Source organism: Myotis myotis, unplaced genomic scaffold (assembly GCF_014108235.1).
Source record: "Myotis myotis isolate mMyoMyo1 unplaced genomic scaffold, mMyoMyo1.p scaffold_m19_p_22, whole genome shotgun sequence".
In the NCBI taxonomy this organism is placed as follows: Eukaryota; Metazoa; Chordata; class Mammalia; order Chiroptera; family Vespertilionidae; genus Myotis; species Myotis myotis.
Window position 1 is genome coordinate 1,553,938 of NW_023416327.1, and position 21,708 is coordinate 1,575,645.

The 21,708-nt window shown below is 58.6% G+C and overlaps 1 protein-coding gene across 1 annotated transcript; it reads left to right on the forward strand.

Annotated features, from left to right (window-relative positions):
• Window positions 1-13,365: 13,365 nt before the first annotated feature.
• On the forward strand, window positions 13,366-17,453 carry ISL2 (ISL LIM homeobox 2). Its single transcript, XM_036355259.1, has 6 exons — window positions 13,366-13,423; window positions 14,144-14,333; window positions 14,466-14,725; window positions 16,161-16,444; window positions 16,904-17,071; window positions 17,337-17,453. Exons 1-6 carry the CDS (start codon window positions 13,366-13,368, stop codon window positions 17,451-17,453), a joined length of 1,077 nt encoding a protein of 358 aa, XP_036211152.1.
• Window positions 17,454-21,708: the final 4,255 nt, after the last annotated feature.

Consider the following 21,708-nt stretch of genomic DNA (forward strand, 5'->3'; position numbering starts at 1 on the left):
CGCTCGGGGCGAGGAGCACGAGCGGGGGCGGTTCCTGCCGCGCCATTGGGCGGCGGCGCAGCCAATAGGGACGGCGGAGAGAGGGGGCGGGGCTTAGGAGTGGGGCCGACGCGAGGCGGCTCGGCCACGCCCCCGCAGTGATGACGCCACGCCCCTGGCTCCCAGCCCTCGGGTGTCCCCGCCCCTCGCTCCGATTGGTCAGCGGAGCTACACCTGTCAGGTGCTGACCCCACCCTCCCGGCGCGGGAAATGCAGGAAAAGGCTGCAGAAGACGTTGCGGTCTCGGGGCGAACACACAATGCAATATATACAGATGATGTGCTGCGCGCAACTGGACACTTGCTGCCTCTATAATTTTCTAACCAACGTGACCCAGTAAATTCAATTCATTTATTTTTTTTAATAATATATTTTTATTGATTTCAGAGAGGAAGGGAGAGGGTCAGAGAGACACATCAATGATGAGAGAGAATCATGAACCGGCTGCCTCCTGCACGCCCCCCACTGGGGTGATCGAGTCCACAACCCCGGCCTGTGCCCCTGGCCGGAATCGAACCCGGGACCCTTCAGTCCGCAGACCAACGCTCTATCCACTGAGTCAAACCAGCTAGGGCCCAATAAATTCAATTAAAAAAAAAAAAAGAGGTGGCTCTCACCTGACTCCGGAGAAAACATCCAAGCAGACATATTCCTACTCTGAGAGGAGGGGTTCGCCGCAGGGGTGATATCTGACCGGGTTCCGTGGCGAGGAGCTTGGTGGCACAGACAGGGGAGGGTCGTGAGGGAAGGTGCAAGGACAGGGCAGGAGGAGGCAGAATGGCTGGGGACAGGGCTGCAGATGCGGCTGGAAGAGCAGACGGGGGGAGGTCTTGAATGGGGTGTAACTTGGGGCCCCACCCTAGCCCTCTTGTGTCTCGATTCTCCTGTCCCTGGGCAGACCCCCCGACTCCTGCCCACCAGCTCAAACCTCTGACCTCTGCGCCCACAAAACCACCCGCCTCCCCCGCATCTCCTCAGGATGTCCCTCAACACCTCAGACCCCCCCCCCCCCGTCCACTTATTTTCTTTAAAATAAAATACATCAGCCCGGCCGGCGTGGCTCAGTGGTTGAGCGTCGACCTATGAACCAGGAGGTCAGGGCTCGATTCCCGGTCAGGGCACAGGCCCGGGTTGCGGGCTCCATCCCCAGTGTGGGGCGTGCAGGAGGCAGCCGATCCGTGATTCTCCCGCACCATTGATATTTCTATCTCTCTCTCCCTCTCCCTTTTTCTCTGAAATCAATAAAAACAAAACAAAATAAATACATCGTTTGAAAAAGCCAGTCATTTAACTGTCAATCCTTACAAAGGTCTTGCTTGTGCTACGTCTCACACACCAACGCCGACCCACCCTGCTGCAGGACTCCAGGGAGGAGGACTGCTGCTGCTCACCTTGGTTTAACGAGCTTTGCAACCTTCAGTTCTGTTTTCTATCGATCGGACTCAGATGGCCCGCTTCCCAGAGCTGCCCCGGAGTGTCTGGGTAAGCATTTGGGGGGCAGCCGTCTGGTGATGGCGGAGGCCCAGAGATTCGTCTCGAAACTGCATTTGCACAGCAGACCCAATTCGTCGCTTAAAATTTGGGAGCTGGTGGAGGTTGGACCTGAATACTGTTTCTGGGTGGTCTCCCCCTCGGCTTCAAATGGGCCAGGTGGAAATGGGCCTATATTCTTCATAAAAATATATTTAAAAAAAAAATGATTTCAGAGAGGAAGGGAGAGAGAGATAGAAACATCAATAATGAGAGAGGATCACGGATCAGCTGCCTCCTGCGCCCCACACAGGGGATCGAGCCCACAACCCCGGCCTGTGCCCTGACCGGGAATCGAACCCTGACCTCCTGGTTCCTAGGTCGATGCTCAATCACTGAGCTCTGCCAGCCGGGCGGGCCTGTACTTTTAAAACCTGCTTCGTAGTTTCAGGCTCGTCTGTGTTCTCAAGAAGAAATTATTTTGCAACAACCTTCTGCCTTTCTAAACAAAGCACATGACAATGGACCAGCCTTCCTGCCACGCCTGCCAACAGCGGGGTTTCTTTCTCTGCGCTGAAAACACCGACGGAGGGTTTCAAAGGGCCACTTTCCGACTCCCCTTTCAACTTGCCTTTTCCTTCCCAAGTGTTGTCATTTCTCTGTTTGAAAATCATGACCGTAAAACCTCGAACATTTATGGGTTATGCAAACAGCTTCCCTTGGTATATTTTTAATAATCTCCACTCTTATTATTACCAGATGTTGAAATCCCCCATGATAACAGAATGACAAACTCTAAGGGTAAGATTATGTGAGCAGGAGAAATGCGATGTTTCTATTCTGGGATAACAGGTGTCGGGGCCTGGGTCTGTTTCAAGTTTTTTTTTTTTCCTCCCACTTCGAGAAATTCTTTAATTTCATGGATCCTGTGTGTCTCTGTTGGTCAGAGTACTGCGAATGCCTTCCTCATAGGGGTTTGGTGACAAACGTGAGAGGTTATATGTTGTATTGGTTACCTATCGCTGCGTAACAAATTACCCCCAACATGTAGCCGCTTGGAACAACATTTATTTTTTTAAAATATATTTTATTGATTTTTTACAGAGAGGAAGGGAGAGGGATAGAGAGTTAGAAACATCGATGAGAGAGAAACATCGATCAGCTGCCTCCTGCACACCCCCCACTGGGGATGTGCCCGCAACCAAAGTGCATGCCCGTGACCAGAATCGAACCCGGGACCTTTCCGTCCGCAGGCCGATGCTCTGTCCACTGAGCCACACCGGTCACGGCGGAACAACATCTATTGTCTCACACAGCTCCTCGGAGCTGGGAGTCGTGGCGGGCTCAGCCGGGTGGGTCTGGCTCAGAGCCTCTCACAAGCTGCAAAGCGCTGGCCGCAGCTGCCGTCTCTGGAGACGCCGGGGGGATGGAGGACGCGTGTCCCAGCTCACCCACGTGGCTGGCGGCAGGAGACTTCGGTTCCTCTCTACAGGGACCTAACCAGATGGCTTCCCCCAAAGACTGTGATCAGAGACACCCACAGAGAGAGACGGGAGCTGCAGCCTTTTATACCCTAAGCTCAGTGGTGACGCACCATCCTGACTGCTGCGTTCCACTGGTCACACGAACCGGCTGCTGGTACCCTGTGGGCGGGCGCTACCCACGGGTGAAAATGACAGAGGCAGGGAAAATTCAAAGCCATCTCGGGATAAAGTAGACACAGTCCGTGCCCTTCAGGGGCTTCCATTCTAGAAGCCCATAGTAGATGCTCAAAAAATGTTCTCCATGGGAAGTAAGATCTTAGGTATTTCTCATAGCAATATTTTTATGACCTATCCCCTCAGGCAAAGGAAACAAAGAAAGAAACGCAAAGAAATGGGACTACATCTAACTAAAACCTTTTGCACAGCTAAGAAACTGTCAACAAAATGAAGAGACAACCTGCTGAATGGAAGAAGATATTTGCCAATGACCCGTTCAGTAAGGGGTTAATATGCAACATTTAAAGAGAACTCATACAGCTCAGCCACCAACAGCAAACACTCCACTTAAAAGGACCCGAATAGACATGCAAAGGACCAACAGACATATGAAAAGATGCTCAATTAGCCCCACCTGGTTTGGCTCAGCGGATAGAGCGTCGGCCTGCGGACTGAAGGGTCCCGGGTTCGATTCCGGTCAAGGGCATGTACCTTGGTTGCGGGCACATCCCCAGTGGGGGCGTGCAGGAGGCGGCTGATCAATGTTTCTCTCTCATCGATGTTTCCAACTCTCTATCCCTCTCCCTTCCTCTCTGTGAAAAATCAATAAAATATATTTTTTAAAAACGTGGTGGGACATATATACATTGAAATCCTACTAGGCCATAAAAAAGAATGAAAGTGTACCGTCTGTGACAACATGGATGAACCAAAAAGGTATTATGCTCAATGAAATAAGTCAGCCAGAGAAAGACAAATCCTCTATAATAAAAGGCTAATATGCAAATTGTCCCCTCAACTGGGAGTTCTACCAGGAGTTCGGCCAGGGGGTGGCCAGCCAGCCAACCGCCCATGGCCCCACCCCCGGGTCAGACTCCCCCCATCACCCACCCCCCCATCGCCCATCCTCAATCGGGGGCAGGGGCTGGCTGAACCCCACCTGTGCATGAATTCGTGCACCGGGCCTCTAGTACCATATAATTTCACATACATGTGGAATCTAAAGAACAAAATAAACAAAATTGAAACAGACTTATACAGAGAACAGACTGATGGTTGCCGGAGGGGAGGAGGAGGGTTGGGGGTGAAAGAGGTGAAGAGATTAAGAAGTGCTAATTGGCAGTTACACTGTAGTCCTGGGATGCAGAGTACAGCACAGGGGATGCAGTCAGTAATACTGTAATCACCATGTTTGGTGCCAGGCGGGTGTTGGAACTATCGGGGGGTGGGGACGCTTTGTAAAGTTTATGGTTGTCTAACTCCTATGCTATTACACCTGAAACGACTACGCAATAATGTTGACTGTAAGCTGTAAGTTGAAAAATAACACTTTAAAACATAAAAATCATCTCGCTGTTTAAAAAATATGTGTTCTCTCCCCAGTGAAACAAACAAAAAATCTTCACAAAAAAAGACGCTGCTGCCCTGGCTGGTGTGGCAAGGTGGGTAGAGCATCGGCCTGAAGGGTCCCAGGTTCGATTCCAGTCAAGGGCACAGGCTCAGGTTGCGGGCTCGATCCCCAGTGGGGGGCGTGCAGGAGGCAGCCGATCAAAGATTCTCATCATTGATGTTTCTCTCTCTCTCTCCCCCTCTCCCTTCCTCTCTGAAATCAATAAAAAAAAATATTTAAAAAGAAGAAGAAGAAGAGGACGCTGGTAATCAGAGATACAGACGCAATCCAAGGAATTCCCACTTGGGAAGGTAGGGAAACCCACCCTGACCTGACCGTTACAAGTTGGAGCGTTCTTTGCAATGTTTGGTTCAGAGGCTGAGAATTGGCATGAAGGATCTAGCTACAGCAACTGGCCGTGAGGAAAGTGTGCTAAGCCAATTGACGGTGTCTGCGGCCAGGCAAAGGTGGTGATTTATGTCCCCAAAATCATTCGCTCAGGCCTTGGCTGCAGGGGCGGGCACACTCACACACACGGCTCTGAAGTCCCGGGCCCCTTTCCTCTTCGTGAAGCGACTGAGGTGGGACCTCTGTCTGTTTGCCGATGCCTCACCCACCGTCGATTCTGACGATGCTTCATGCCACGTACGTGCAACATCTAAGGTGCCCTTGAGCCGGACGCCTTCTGGCACGCACTCTGACCGTCTCCTGGCGTGCCCCGCTCAGCGACAGCTCACCCTCCCGATACTGCACTCGTGTTAAACCATCCATGTTCCGGCTCTTGGAGGAGGCCTGTGCGATCGGTGGGACTAACGGCCGAGGGACTGGCCCACATTTTCAAACCAACCTTGCGTCCCACCGGCCTTCGTCACGCTGCAGTGAAGCTGGAGGTTGACACATAAACACTGACGTCTTATCCTGAGCTTCATAAAACACGCCCGTCTTCGCAAACGGACAGACACGGACACCAGGACTTCCAGGGAGCCCGGTGCCCCAGAGGCTCCAACGGAGGCCCCGCTGATGGCTGGCCTTCCCTCCAACGCCCTGACCAGCCTCAGCAGGCACCGAGGACTGAGTGATCCGGGAGCTCTTGGCTGAGCGGGGACTGATACCACCTCTGGCCTCCCAGATTTAATGGATACGTGTCCCTATAGGCTGCTCCTGCATGAGAAAGGGTGGGGGTGGTGTCGCCTTACTCAGTGGATTTCAGGTGGATGTCCAGGAGGGAGTCCCTAAGAATGAAACTGTCGCGCGGCCGGCGTGGCTCAGTGGTTAATCATCGACCTGTGAACCAGGAGGTCAAGGTTCATTCCAGGTCAGGGCACAGGCCCAGGTTGCGGGCTTCATCCCCAGTGTGGGGCGTGCAGGAGGCAGCCGGCCCATGATTCTCTCTCATTGATGTTTCAATCTCTCTCCCTCTCTCTCCCTTCCTCTCTGAAATCAATAACAATATTTTTTAATTTTTTTTAAAAAAGAATGAAATTGTCACTTGGTCCCCAGGCATCTCCACACGTAACCACACACACCGTGAAACAGCGGTGAGGGTGCTAGGGCCACGCAGACGCTCCAGACCCCCCCTCCCCCACGGTCCCCACATTTCGGGCTCATTCCTGCTTCCAGGGGCCTGCTGCTTGGTGCTTCCTTCTCATTTCCAAGACTCCACCCCAGCGGTTCCCAATCTTCAGACCAAGATGAAGTTCTCAGCATTTTGCAGCCAAATGAGAAAAATCAGGATGATGTCATGAGCTTTGTCACTGAGCCTAATGGAAAGGACTCGCTATTCTGAAACTGGGTTTTTTGTTGTTTTCTATTCTTTTTTTATTGATTTCAGAGAGGAAGGGAGAGAGAGATAGAAACATCAATGATGAGAGAGAATCATTGATCGGCTGCCTCCTGCACGCCCCGCACTGAGGACCGAGCCTGCAACCCGGGCCTGTGCCCTTGGCTGGAATCGAACCCGGGACCCTTTAGTCTGCAGGCCAACGCTCTATCCACTGAGCCAAACCAGCCAGGGCAGAAGTTGGTTTTCTTTATGTTTTTGGTGTGTGTTTTTTCCATGTCTCCGTGGCATCATGGAGTCGTGGTGGTCCCCTGGGATGGCCCTGTTGCTTTTCTCTTGGTTCTTGAATTCCAAAAGTCTGAGAATCACTCTCACACGAGCCACCTCACTCTGGAGGCCTCCCCTGGGTATGCAGGGCTCACTCTGCCTTTCTTTAAAACACAAATAGCAGCCCTGACCGGTGTGGCTCAGTGGATAGAGCGTCGGCCTGAGGACTGAGAGGTCCCAGGTTCGATTCCGGTCAAGGGCATGTACCTTGGTTGCGGGCACATCCCCAGTAGGGGGCGTGCAGGAGGCGGCTGATCGATGTTTCTCTCTCATCGATGTTTCTAACTATCCCTCTCCCCTCCTCTCTGTAAAAATCAATAAAATGTGTGTTTTTTTTTTAAATGAAATAAAACAAAAATATCAGTTTGTTTTCCCTGTAAAGTCAGAGTGTAGTCACAACAATTGGTACATTAAGAAAACTTGCAAAGAAGGAAATAGAAAACTGCTCTAATCCCACTTCTCAGAGAAAATAAACTTAGAGAGATGGCCTTCTCTTCCATTTTTTTAAAATTTATCATTTAAGTTTTTAACAAAAATGGAGTTATTTTGGATAGGCTGTCTGATTAAATGGAACCCTGTCTAGTTCATGGGGAAATCTTCTCTGTGCTTGAGTGTCTGAGCCTCACCCCACTGCCTTCTGGGGGCCTGAGCTTGCCTGGGTCTGAGCCAAGGGTGTCATGTTCAGCCAGTACTGGATGCGTCAACCAGCCTTTAAAAAAATATGTGTTTATTGATTTCAGAGAGGAAGGGAGAGGAGAGAGAGAAACATCCATGATGAGAGAGAATCATGGATTGGCTGCCTCCTGCACGCGCTCCACTAGGGACCGAGCCCATAACCGGGGCATGTGCCCTGACCGGGAATCCAGCCGTGACCTCCTGGTTCATAGGTCGAGGCTCAACCACTGAGCCATGCCGGCTGGTCAAGCCTGCCAGCCTTTATTTGTTTTTTAAAATATATTTTATTGATTTTTTTACAGAGAGGAAGGAAGAGGGATAGGGAGTTAGAAACATCGATGAGAGAGAAACACCAACCAGCTGCCTCCTGCACACCCCCCACTGGGGATGTGCCCACAACCAAGGTACATGCCCTTGACCGGAATCGAACCTGGGACCCTTGAGTCCGCAGGCCAACGCTCTATCCACTGAGCCACACCAGTTAGGGCTTTTTTAAAAAATATTTTTTTAATTATTTTAGAGAGGAAGGGAAAGAGATAGATAGAAACATCAATGATGAGAGAGAATCATTGATCGGCTGCCTCCTGCACACCCCCTCCTGGGGATTGAGCCCACCACCCAGGCATGTGCCCTTGGCTGGAATTGAACCTGGGACCCTTCAGTCCGCAGGCCGACGCTCTATCCACTGAGCCACACTGGCCAGGGCAAGCCTGCCAGCCTTTAATGTCTTCTCTCCCTCTCGGTTTGCATGGTGGGCACCAGGACTCAACGAAGTGAGATCCCTGCTCTGACAGCACGAGGAGCGTTACTGTTTTGTTCTGAAGGTCTTTACGAGCGTAAGGCCTGTCTAAAGTGGCTATAAATAATTTACATTGCCCACAACTCAAGCTGATCAAAATAGCCCTCATCACGGTGATGTGGCAAAATCCGGTACAAGCTGCTTTTCTGCTGCCTCCAAACCAATTACACATTCTGAGCAGATGAAAACCCGGCCGGCCGGATTCCCTCCCGAGTCGGATTAAGACCCCTCTGCCGTGAGTCACGCTGATCACAACCTGTGCACGATTAGACATCGGATAATCCCGCCGGGCAAGCGCTGACAACCCAGGTTCTGTTTTCTCCCTCATTACCTATTTTCGGAATCTGCCGTTAGCGATCGCCTCCAGAAGATGGCTCTTTTGGGAAATTGTTGCCTGATGGGCTTTCGCTAGAGCCAGGCACTGGAGTGATTTATGATCCCACTTTGTGAAGAAAAACACACACGTTGAGCTTCGTATGAATGTGTGTTAGGAAGAATGAAGCACGTCCTTCTAAACCTTTCGGAGATTCTGACCATAACTTTACGAAGAGACACCTCCCATTTGAGGATCTAGGATGAGAAAGGAAAGCATCTACGATCGATAACGGGGCTGTAACCGGCCCCAAAGTCTGCACAACCTAAACCCACAACAGTCCACACACTTGTGCAGATGGGGGAGCTGCCAGACTGCTCAGAGCCACTCCCAGACCAGGCCAGCTGGCCGGCCTCCGCCTTCTGGAAAGACAGGAAAAATGAAAGTTTCCCAGAAGCTACCAGGCACAGCTCCTTCCCATGGCCCCTCCTCTGCCAAGATCCAGGCTTGGTGGGTGATCCTGGCAGCTCCCTCCAGCGTGGGATTTAAAAAGAAACAAAGGCATATATATATATATATTAGTGGCCTGGTGCCCAAAATTCGTGTCAGGGGGTGGGGCGTCCCTCAGCCCGGCCTGCACCCTCTCCAATCTGGGATCCCTCCCACAATCCGGCACCGTGGCTCCTAACTGCTCACCTGCCTGCCTGCCTGAGTGCCCCAACCCCTCTGCCTGTGGGTCTGATCACCCCCAACTTTCCCCCCTTCTAGCCTGATCACCCCAACTGCCCCCCCACCAGCCTGCTCACCCCCAACTGCCCCCCCTGCAGACCTGATCGCCCCTAACCCCCTCTGCCTCAGGCCCCGCCACCATGGCTTTATCCGGAAGGAAGTCTGGAAGGTCTCCCGGCCTAATTAGCATATTACCCTTTTATTAGTATAGATTTCAGAGAGGAAGGGAGAAGGAGAGAGAGAGACAGAAACATCAATGATGAGGGAGAATCATCGATAGGCTAACTCCTCCACACCCCTCACTGGGAATCAAGCCCGCAACCTGGACAGGTGCCCTGACCAGGAATTGAACTGTGATCTCCTGGTTGACACACAACTACTGAGCCACGCTGGCTGGGAAAAGGCTCCCATATCTTAAAAGGGGGGTTCATTTTGTCATCCTTGTGTAATGACCCTATTGATCTCCCACGTACAGAAGTGCTGCAGACGGTGGGTTTCTTAACGGAATGGTTTGGCACGTGTCTACTATAAAGAAAGTGAGAAGCAAATCAGTGAGGCCGTTCCCCTCTGGAGAGACTCCAGCAGCACGTGTTCATTTCATCGCAGCCTCAGGGGCTAGTGGGTGTGAGTGTGAGTCCCAACCCCACCCCTTAGGAGCTGGATTCACTTGCGAAGGTGATGGGCTCATTTCTGGGATGCTCAGGGGCAGGGCCAGCTTCATGGGCAGGCAGCCGGTGCTTTAAACGAGACCATCTGTGCCCGGCCGGCGTGGCTCAGGGGTTGAGCATCGACCTATGAACCAGGAGGTCACGGTTCGAGTCCTGGTCAGGGCACAAGCCTGGGGTTGTAAGCTCGATCCCCAGTGTGGGGCGTGCAGGAGGCAGCTGGTTGATGATTCTTTCTCATCATTGATGTTTCTCTCTCTCTCCCTCTCCCTTCCTCTCTGAAATCAATAAACATATATTTGAAAAAGTAAATTACACTGTCCGTAATGGCCTAGCCCAGGGCCCGGCCTGAAGCAAGTGGTCAGTGCACATGTGGCCCAGGAAGGAGGGAGAGGGGCCCAGCAGTGCACTGGGACCCATTTGCTCAGAGACGTTGGGGGAGGGGGGAGGCAGGCAAGAGTGTCATGGAGAGAGCAGGGGCTTGGCTATCAGGAGGCCTGGAGGCTGACCCTGATGTGCCAACTTTCTTCCTCTTCCCAGGCCTCAGCTGCGTCTCTGAAACATGGAACCTCCCCCCCGCCCCTCCAACACACACCCACGTCAAAGCCGCTGGCAGGTGACGGTGTGAATCCCAGGCCCTTCATGGCCTGTTCAACACGACATCTCCAGCTGCCTCTGGAGGAAAGTGGAGGCCTGGGGCGGGAGGTGGGAGGAGGCTGGAGGCAGGAGCCAGAGCGGGAAGAGCCCTGGTCTGGGCGGGAGACCTGGCCTCCAGTGACATCGCTGTCTGGCGCTTCCATGCTGGGACAGGTCACTGGGCCCCTTGCCTCTCTGACACTCGGGGTGAGGATCAATGCAGCTGCTTCCTTTGGGGGGGGGGGGCTTGTGCCCCTGGAGGGATCCCTGTGCGGCCCGGGAGCAAGGGGGTGCGAGGGCTCCATAAGCAGCTCTGCAGGCAGAGAGCCTGGGTCAAACCCACTAGCTGTGCAACCTCTGACAATCTCCTTAACTGCAAGCCTCAGTTGCCCCACCTGTGAAATAGGGACAATTTTTAAAAATTGTTTTCATAGAGGAAGGAAGAGGGAGAGGGAGAGAGAGAGGGAGAGAGAGAGATAGAAACATCAATGAGGAGAGAGAATCCTGGATCGGCTGCCTCCTGCACGCCTCCTACCAGGGATGGAGCCTGTAACCCGGGCATGTGCCCTGACCCGGAATCGACCCATGACCTCCTGGTTCATAGGTTGAGGCTCAGCCACCGAAATAGCGGTAATTCTAACAAGAGTAGCTCCTTCCTAGTATTGTTGAGGGTAAGGACAACCATGTGTGTCCAGCGTGTCTGACCTTAGGCTGCTGATGCTCAGTTAGGCCCCCCGTTCCTCCCACACACGTGATTCTGGGAAAAACAGAGAAAACATCTGGGTGCAGGGGAAGGTCTCCTGGGTGGGGAACAACTGGAAGGTGCGCCTGTGTGTGCCTGCGCAGTGCGAGCCCACGGGAGCTTCCTGGGCTCCAGCACCGCGCCCCCGGCACCACGCCCCGGGACCCGCGCACCCCACACAGAGGCTTCCAACACGGAGACACAGCCACGATGAAATCCATCAGAGTTAACACGGATCCCGCGCTTCCTGGGCGCCAGGGATTGTCCTAAACCTCGTCCAGAGACGGATTTAATCCTCACAGCCGTAGGGGTAGCTATTCATCTTCCACCCATTTTACAGATGGGGAGACTGAGGGGCAGAAAAGCAACATCGGGTGCCTGCGGTCACCGTCGTCCGCGCAGCCAACGCACAGACGCCCGCCCCTGGCTCAACCCCTCTGTTTGTCTGTTTTACAGACAAATCCATTCAGACGCCGCGTTCTCCCCACCCCGACCTGCAGCGACACAGTCGGGAGAGCGCCAGTGGCCAGAGGCGCCAGGAGCGGCCTGTTGGCACCGCGGGGACGCGATGCGGAGAAATGGACCCGCGAGGACACAGACGCGTCCCGAGGCGAGGGCGGTGGTCAGGAGCCGGGAGCGACCACTGGCCTCCCACCCCGACCCCCCACCCCCGGCGGGAGGCCCCGACACAGCGCTGGCGGGTGGGCGCTCGGGGCGCAGAGGTGCTGGGCGCAGAGGCCTGGCCGGCTCCCGCCGCGCTTTCCCCCGCGTCCTCGGCTGCAGCCATTCCGGGCGCGCAGCCCAGAGCCTGAGGCCAAGCAGCCCGGTTCCAGCAGGAGGGCCGGGGCCGAGGGCCCTGCGGAGACCTGGGCGGGTCTGGGATCCGGCGGAGACCGCGCCCAGCCCCGCGCGCACCGACTCCTCTGCACCCCGCGCACCCCGCTCACGGGCCAGCCACGGCCGCCGCCACACCACGGGCCGGTCTGTCTCCGCACCCTTTCCACCCAAACCCACGGGGATTTCTCTGAAAGAGATAAACGCCCAGACCAGCCGCCGCACAGTCGGCCCATTTCCCAGCCGCGATCGTGTCTTGATTATTTGCTTTCAATCGTGTCTTGATTATTTGGGCTGTGAAATGGAACGTTAAGAGTTTACAAAAATCGTTAATTCTGGAGGCGGGAAACTCCTCCGACCCAGCCTGGTTTCCAGACTGAGCGGGGTACCGAGGGGAATGAGGGGCGAAGGATGGCGGGGGGGGTTGGAGTTAAAATACACCCCCTCCGCCCACATGTGCGGGTCCAGGCTCGAGCCCGGATTCCGGAGCTCCTCGTGGATTCTGCGCCGCCGCGCTCCCCACCCGGGGCTCCGACTCGGAGAAGTTTTCTGGGCGCAGGGCGGGGCGTCTGAGAACAGTTTACCCGAACCGAACCGGGGTCCCCGGCCTCTCCCTCCAGCCGGGACCCCGAGAACAAAGGCGCAGGGAGGAGAGGGGTGGCTGCTGGATGGTGATGGTCCGGTCCAAACAGACCCTCCCTCCCCAGCTCTGATCCCCAAAGAATGAATTTTAAATTTTAATTTTAATTTACGAACGGGAACCTTTAAAAGCATTTCAATACCCTCCACTCCCCGGTCGGTATCCACCTCCGTGCTCGGGCAGAGCCGTGGGGGCCGCGGGACACGGGCGCGCGGGGATCGGGGGTCGGTCCAGCCCAGACGCCGGGTCGCAGCCCGGGGGCTCCCGGCCCATTTCGCGGAGGGGGCTGCGCCCCATTGTTCACTCCGGCCAATCAGGGTGGCCCCTCTCCCTGCAGCCAATCCCGCGTCGCCCCCGCCTCCCACCCACCCGGCGCGCCCGCCCACCGGCTGCGGGTCCCCATCGCCTCCCGCCCCCCGCACCCCGGTCCTGGGGAGGCTGGTGACGCCGCAGGTCCCGCCCCGCCCGGCCCGGCGACGGCGTGCTGACGTCATGCTGCGTGCGGGCCGGTGTGGTCGGTCCTGCGAGTCCGCGGGGCCCGAGTTAGTTCGCCAAGAGCCGGCGGGGCGCGCGACCCTGGTCCTCCGCCCGGCGCGCACGGGGCGCCCGCCGCCGCCGCCGCCCGGATGGTGGACCTCCTGCTGCGGTGTCCGGCCCCGGGTGCGATGGGGGATCCGGCCAAGAGTGAGTGTCCCCGGGGCGGGGGCGTGGGCGGTGCGCGCTGTCCCTGCGGCAGGAGGATGCGCTGCAGGCCGGCGGGTTCCACAAGTGGCTCGTGCTTGACAGGACCCGGGGCGACCGAGAGCAAAACGCACGCCTTTGCCCCCCGCAGCGCGACCTCCCGCTGGGATCCGGCAGCTTTAATTCATCGTCATGAGCCCTTCCTCCGGCTCGCGGGCCGGCCTCGGGCTGCGGGACCTGCTGGGTCCATTCGGGGGGACTCGGGGCTGTGGGCTCCGGTGCGCTCGCTGGTCGCGGGGACTGGCGGGTGCGGACTGTTCCTCTGGCCTCCGCACGGCGTCCTTGAGGGCGCGGGAGCCCGGGCTGAAGCCGGTGCGCGGCGGGGCTGCTGTGGGAGGGGCCGGGTCCCGCTCCTGTGGACGCGGTGGGTCCGCAGAGCCCAAGGGCCCAGTTACTTTCTCCGCACCCACGACCTCCTTAGCTTGTGGCTGCAACGCACATCGATAAAACGACGGTCCGAATGGATACTTTTTTTTTTTTTAAATTTGGGGTGAGGGGCGGAGGCAAAACGCCTTCACAAATTCCGTTTTTGTTTTTGAGTTTCCAATCGCCCGGAACCCGTAGGAAGTCCGCTTCCTTGCCCGAGAGCCCGCGGGCCGGGCGGGCGCCCCGGGTCGCGGCGGATCTGCATGCAGCCGGGCCTGACTGCTGTCCTCCCCGCAGAGAAGCCAGGCACCGCCACGTGCGTGGGCTGCGGGAGCCAGATCCACGACCCGTTCATCCTGCGCGTGTCCCCCGACCTGGAGTGGCACGCCGCCTGCCTCAAGTGCGCCGAGTGCAGCCAGTACCTGGACGAGACGTGCACGTGCTTCGTGAGAGACGGGAAGACCTACTGCAAGCGCGACTACGCCAGGTGAGGCCCGGCGACCCCTCCCGGCGGGCGCGCCCGCGGCCCCGCTCTGACCGCCCGCCCCGCTCTGACCGCCCGCCCCGCTCTGACCGCCCGCGGCCCCGCTCTGACCGCCCGCCCCGTGCCCGCCCGCAGGCTCTTCGGCGTCAAGTGCGCCCAGTGCCGCGTGGGCTTCAGCAGCAGCGACCTGGTGATGCGCGCGCGGGACAGCGTCTACCACATCGAGTGCTTCCGCTGCTCCGTGTGCAGCCGCCAGCTGCTGCCGGGCGACGAGTTCTCGCTGCGGGAACACGAGCTGCTGTGCCGGGCCGACCACGGGCTCCTGCTGGAGCGCGCGGGGGCCGGCAGCCCGCGGAGCCCCGGCCCGCTCCCCGCGCGGGGCCTGCATCTGCCAGGTGAGCGCATCCGCGCGCGAGGCCGTGCGCAGGGCTGGCGGCTGGGCCGGAAAGTGGTCACTCGTGTGTTTCTGTGTCTGCGGGCCGGTGTGTGTGCGCGTGCGGGAAAACCGTCTGTCTGCGGGTCTCCGGGAGCCAGGCCGGTGTGTGTGCGGGGAAACCGTCTGTCTGCGGGTCTCCGGGAGCCAGGATGGTGTGGTGTGTGCGTGCGTGCGGGGCGGACTGCGGAGAATTGTGTCCCCCGTGACCAGGGCACAGGGACGCGGCTCCAGGAGCTGGAACAGGGGTGACAGCTGCCGGGGGTGGAGGAGGAGCGCGGGCCTGGCTCAGGCGGCTCCGAGGCCCAACCGCCCAGGAAGAGGGGTGTCCGTGTCGTGTTTTGAGGCCCAGTTTGAGGAACAATTTAGCCAAATGCTCACCGGCGGTGGGGAGGGACGGGGCACGCTCCCGCGGGGACGCTGTGGGCCCTGCGGAGCTGAGAGCGCGGTCAGGGTCCGTGTGCCGGGCGGGGGGCCGCAGACCCGAGCGCCATTCCTGACCCCGGCGGTGCCGTGAGGCCTGGTAATGCCCCCCTAGCACCACCCCCGCCTCTGGCCCTCCGCTTCTTCCCCTATAGAACGAGCAAACCCGGCTGTGCCGGCTGCTTGTAAATATTTATCCAGAACCCCTGGCGGAGTGGCGGGGTTACACCGAATCAGTGCGCAGGAATTCGGGGAGTGCGGACCCCGTGGCGACGCTCGAGTGAGGCAGGATGAAGCCGGTTCCGGGAACCGCGCGCTCGGATCTCCCTTTTGTTTGTCGCGGAGCCGCGGGAATCGGGGCCTGTTTTCCCGGGTGGAGAGAAGGCGAGGCCGGGCGAGGGCCAGGCTGGCAGCCGCTGGGCCGGGAACCCTGGCGCCGTGAGGGAGGAGCAGTACCCAGGCCGGTGTGCACAGTCTGGGCCGAGTGACCCCCCTGAAAGAGAGGGTAGGGCTGGAGGGGCCCGAGGCGCGGAAGGTGAGCCCCCAGATTCAAGCAGCTAGGCGCTGGGGGTCCTCCCGCTCCAGAGGCCGTGGGCGCCTCCTTCCTCTGCCTCCGAAACATGGGCTTTTCCCGGAGGCGATTTCGTCTCCTGTTCAGGTCTCGAGGGCCTCCTGGGTCCAGTAAGTGCAGGAGGCGCGGTTGGGGGCAGCCCCTCCCGCACTCGGGCAGGTCGCTGCGCGCGGAGGGACGGGGGTTCGGGAAGGGGCAACCGACCGTGCGCACCGCCCTCCGAGTGGGGCGAAGAGAGAGAAAGGGGAGGTGAACGGCACAACGAAATCAACGAATAAAAGAGAAACGAAGTCCGGGGGGAGGGCCCGACGGGGCGCGGGCGGGCGGGCGGCGGCAGGGCGCACCGGGAACGGGGGCCCTCGCTCACCGCGGCCTTTGCCCCCCGCGCGCCGGGTGCGAGCAGAGCCCGGGTCCGGCCGGCAGCCCGCGCTGCGCCCGCACGCGCACAAGCCCGCGGAGAAGACGACCCGCGTGCGGACGGTGCTCAACGAGAAGCAGCTGCACACGCTGCGGACCTGCTACGCCGCCAACCCGCGGCCCGACGCGCTCATGAAGGAGCAGCTGGTGGAGATGACCGGCCTGAGCCCGCGGGTCATCCGCGTCTGGTTCCAGAACAAGCGCTGCAAGGACAAGAAGAAGTCGCTGCTCATGAAGCAGCTGCAGCAGCAGCAGCTCGGCGACAAGACGGTGAGGCCGGGCCCGCGTCCTGCGCCCTCCTCCTGGGGAGACTGGGGAGTGGACCTGTGCCTGTGCTTGGGCCTTCAGAGTAAGGCTTTCCTGGGGTTCTGGGCTCCCTAATTATTGCATCTTGAGCTGGGGTCTCCGTGCCCCAAAGGCAGATCTGAGTTGGGGTTCCTGGAGCCCAAATCTGGCCGGTCGTGTCCTGCGTTCCTGGCGAGGAAGGGGACTCAGGCCTGGGGTTCCCTGGCCCCGGGGCTCCCAGCCCCGAGGCCAGGCCGTGGCGGCGGGTTTGTGGGGTTGAGGCCCCCGGGTGGTCTCTCTGGAGAAGGAGGGCTCACCCGGGTGCGGTCACCTCAGGCCGCCAATCGCGCGTCAGCGCCCCGGGCCCCGTCTCCAAGGTGGAGGGAAACGCGCGTGAGCGAGACCTTACTCGCGCGCCCCGCTCACCCTCTGCTCGTCCCCAAGAGCCTGCAGGGACTGACCGGGACGCCGCTGGTGGCAGGCAGCCCCATCCGCCACGAGAGCGCCTTGCAGGGCAGCGCGGTCGAGGTGCAGACCTACCAGCCGCCGTGGAAAACGCTCAGCGAGTTCGCGCTGCAGAGTGACCTGGACCAGCCCGCCTTCCAGCAGCTGGTGAGGCCTCTGAGGCGGGGATTTGGCCCTTTAGCCAGGGAGGGGGGCCAGCGGGGGGGGGGGCGTCGGTGTTGGGGGGAGGGGTAATTCGCTCTAAGGCGGGTCTCCCTGGATTAAGGCGCGCGTAGCAGAGGGATTAGCCAGCGCCTGGGGGACCCGGCCGAGTGTCTGCAGGGCTCGCTCCCGGCCAGGGGCGCGTCCCCAGGGGGGCATCCGACTCAGCCCCGACCAGACGCGCCTTCACGCTCCTCCCTGCGGCCTGCAGGTCTCCTTCTCCGAGTCCGGCTCCCTGGGCAACTCCTCCGGCAGCGACGTGACCTCCCTGTCCTCGCAGCTCCCCGACACGCCCAACAGCATGGTGCCGAGCCCCGTGGAGACGTGAGGGCCCGGCCGCGGACCGGACCGCGCATGCTCCCTGCATGACTCGCCAGCGCTCAGCTCAGCCCAGCGCCCCCGCCGCCGTCACTGTCATTATTGTTATTTAAAGAGAGGCTTCGGAGAGAGGCGACCGGAGGGCCGCGAGCCCAGGGCGCACCGGCTTCCCGGGCCGGAGAGCCCCGCTCCGAGGACCTGCGTGTTCTCGGAACCAGACTTGGGGGCTGCCCAGCGTCAGCCCTGCCCTGTCCTCTCCCCGCGGCTGCGGGGGGACCCGAGGGGCTCCGACGGGGAGAGGCCGGAAGAGGCCTCAAGGAGCAGACCTCGGCCCCCCAAAGCGCATGGCCGCGGGGAAAACAGAATCGGGACTTACCTTGAACGCGTTTAAATTATCCGTCGACGGAGGACAGAGCGTGTGAGCCTTTGCCTAACAGAACGTAAGTTATTGTTATTTATTGTAAGAACCGTCCGTTCGTAGTGGGACGACTATTTTCATCTTAATAAAAAAATAATAACCGGACGCGAGCTGCTCCCGTGTGCCGGGCGCCGCGGGGTCGGGGCCTCGCGCAGTCCTCGCGCCTCGTGCGCCGCCGCCCCGCGTGTCCGCGCCCGACCGGCCGGGCGGGGATTGGGCGCCGCGCGGGGCGGGGCTGCGGCCGGTGGGGTCGGGGTGCGCGGGCGCGCGGCGGGAGGGGCGGCCCCGTGTGCGCGGGGAGCCGCGGCTCGGGCGGCCGCCGTGGGGCGGACTCGGGCCTGGGGTCCCCGTCGCCCCTCGTGGGCCGGCGCCCCGGGCCCTCCCGCCGGCCTGGGCCCCCGGGGCCGGGCGCTGCGGGTCCCGCCGGTGATTAGTTCCCGTCTAGACGGAGGCCGGGCGCTCGGCGGCCCCTTATCTGCGCCGGCATCACCTGCAAGCGATACAGCGCGGGAGCCGGGGCCTCGAGCCCCCCAGAACCAGTCTGGCGTGTCTTCGGTTTATTTTCTTTCCAGGCCCGAATGCCGGGGCGGGGACGGCCCGGGTCACTCGGTGTGACATTTCAAACCCGGCCCCTTGTTGTCCTGAAAACGGGATTGAGAGGTCGCAGGAAATCAGGAGAGATACCGAATCTCCCGCAGCCCCGGGCGAGCGCGCAGAGCCGGGCTCAGGTTTTCCCCTCGGAAAGGTTAACCCTTTGCAGCCTCGCGGGGGACGCGGGCCGCCGGCCCAGCCGCTGCCGTGGAGGAACCTCCGGGTGTCCGTTCCCCTGTCCCTCGAGGGAAATGACCACAAACCCTTCTTGCCCGGGTGGGTTTGCAGGACGGCAGCGCCCCTGCGCGGGGGACGGCCGCCCTCTCGGCTCCCGCAGAGTCCGGCGGGGAGAACTGGGGGGACTGTGGCCGCGGGGCAGGAGTGGGTGCTTCTGCTAAGGGCGTGGGCTGCGGGAGGGCCGGGGCCGCCGTGGGTTCCAGCCGGGCTGAGGGCAGGACTCCCCCCCACCGCCCTCCCCGCGCCCCCAGGAAGCTGGGGACTGGCCGGCAGTTACTGAAAGCGGCGGAGGTGTGGACGTGCAGCCACATTTCTGCTGCCTCCTGAGCGCCAAGGCGGTGGCAGCACAGAAAGGAAAGAGGATTTAGGCATTGGCGCTGCGAACTCACAGATGAGGGGAGAGACCAGGGCAAGAGGACCAGCTCTCCCTCCCCAGTGCCCAGAGTGTCCACAATCAGGGTTATTCTCTGAGGCTTCGCTCCCTCAACTTGGGCCGTTTCCCCCCCCAAACTGAAATACAGGCATTTCTTTTACCTTGTGGCTGGCCATTGAAGACGTGGCTAAACTTCCAACTTAATCTCTAGAAAGCTTTTGATTTATCCAGAATACTGGGTTTTGTCATTTTAAAAAAAGGAAATAGGTTTTTGAATAAAGAATTTCATCAATGGCTGTGAATTAGCTCCGAATTTTTGCTTTTGACAAACTGCAGTTATTTTAATGCTACAAGTGGAAACATCTAGTTCAGTCAATTCTTCCCTTGCCATCCATAATCAAACAATCTAATTCCTGCTTTTGATATTTATGTGAGCCTGTTTGAGTGTTGGGAAATGAAGGAAGTGGTTACTGTATCAGGTTGCTGGCATCTGCCTGTTACTGTATAAAAAAACAGCAGCCCCTCTGCGGGCACATCGTTTCCCAGGTGGGTTCCAGGGAACGCCTTTAACTTTGAAGCTTTCTTACAAAGGTCCCAGGTGAGGTGTCATATCTACCGCCCGTTAGTTACATTAATAAATATGTTTTCATGGTTCCCAGGTCATCTTTAAACATATCCTGTAATACAGTAGGGATTTTCTTGTAAATTAAATTGCCTGTAACAATGACAAGTGTTGTATTTTGTTTACTCAACTTTTACCCAGTTGTGTAGTAAAAAAGTCAGTTAAGAGGCCATAGGTGCAAATTGGGAATTAGTTATTTAACTAGATTCACTTTAGAATAAGACATTCCCAGAGTCTTTATCTAATAACGTGGACAGCTCTCTGAAATTCAGGCAGGAAAAGGTTCCCAGCGTTGGGAAAGTGTGTGGCTATTACGCCAGAAACTTCAAGACGTATTGCAGGACTGCACACTTCTGGGACATTCGGAGCCCCTGAGCCAGTATCCCAACAAACGTTAATATTTAATGGATTGTGGGACAGAAATCAGCCTTTCAAATTAAAATATGGACTAGCTTAAATTTTTCAGAGCGGCAAACACAGTTAAAATAAGACACTGTCTAAAGTTGCTCCGTGGGGGCGGGGCGCTCATCGCCACCCATTTCCTGGGCTGTTTCCCATACAAGCAAGTCCTTGCTAGGATGGGGAGAGGACGCCGTGAATGAATAATAAACTATTCGCAGAGACGTTGCAATCAAGCTGTGATAAAAGCAGGAAATTCAGAGTTTATTAAGCTGATGCAAGGAAGATTAGAGGCTTTTAAACGCGGGTCTGATTGATGTAAAGGTAAACTTCCTTCCAGATACAGGGATTCCGCGCGGTAATGAGGACCGCGCAGCAATCAGACCAGCACCTTGTTGATAGAGGCTGTGCTTGGAGAGGCGGCCTCGGGAGTCAGACGGGCGATGGGAGAGGAAGGGGCATGAGGACTGGGGTGGGGGGTGCCCCACCTTAAAAGGCAAGTTGGGGCCCTCAGTCCTGGCAGAAGGCCGGGCCCCAGGGGAGTGCGGCCTGGAGGAGGCACCTGCTGGTCAGGCAGGTCGGGAATGAGGGGGTTGGGGGGGGGGGCGGGCAGTTCGGTAGGAAGACAGGAGGCCCGTGTTGGGGTGAGGGAGCCGGGAGAGGGGAGTGGAGGCCGGGGGTGGGGATGACCCCTTCCCAGGTCACCGAGGTCCGAGGGTCTGCAGCCGCCTAGGAGGGGAGGGCGGCGGGGAGGTGAGATGGGCCCAGGCTCAGCGGGAGGCTGGTCCGGGTCCCAGCGCCCGGGGGGAGGGGGGAGCACCCTCCGGGAAGGTCCCGCTGGCTCCGACCCGCCCAGGCGGCAGGGCAGGGGGGTGTGGACGGCTCCTGGGAGGGTGATCACGTTGCCTCCATTACTGTGGCTTCGGGCAAACTTCCGACCAGACGAGCATTTGCAAGTGAAAAGCGACTTCTCCGCGGTCCCGGCCGGTGCCCCGCGGACGTGCGCACGGGGCTGGTCGCCTTTGGGTTTGTTTGGAAGCGGAGCTCCACCTTTTCTCTGTAAAACAGTAAAAAACCATGCGCCCGGCGGCCTAGGGACTCAGTAGCTGGGTTTGCTCTTAAAAAAGGGAAGAAACTTCTCCTGCTCAGCCCCTGACCCGAGTCTTGGATCCGATACATTTTCGGAACCGTTTTCCGACCGGAGCCTTGTTGCTGGTCACGCTGATCCTCATCCGACAGGAGCGACTGGGGCGTCACCAGCGCCGGCGGCGGGCGCGGCCTCAGGTGGGGGCCCGGACGGCGGCCAGGTCAGGCCCACGGTCCCTGTGCTCAGCGCCGCCCGCCCGTCAGTCTTTCAGAGGCGGATCTTCCCGGATCTGGACTTTCCTCCGGAGAACAATTCGGTTCGCATCACGGAGGCTGTGCTCCGTCCGAGGGAGGCTCGGTGGGCGGTGAGCCAGGCGCTCACTCACCCCAGTGGCCCCGGATCGTGCGTGGAACTAGAATGCACTCCAGTCCCGAAAGAGGGCGGTCAGGCGGGTTAACTGCGAGTCTTCACTAAGATGCTTCAAGGGCCGGGGTGAGCATTTCCTTTCAAATTTGAATTGTCTTAAGAAAAGTCACCA

Bases quoted from the DNA above. Each gene is read 5' to 3' on its own strand.
- ISL2 (XM_036355259.1), top strand. From the start codon at position 13,366: ATGGTGGACCTCCTGCTGCGGTGTCCGGCCCCGGGTGCGATGGGGGAT. The intron at 14,334-14,465 runs GTGAGGCCCGGC...GCCCGCCCGCAG, and splicing joins TGCAAGCGCGACTACGCCAG to GCTCTTCGGCGTCAAGTGCG. The intron at 17,072-17,336 runs GTGAGGCCTCTG...TGCGGCCTGCAG, and splicing joins AGCCCGCCTTCCAGCAGCTG to GTCTCCTTCTCCGAGTCCGG.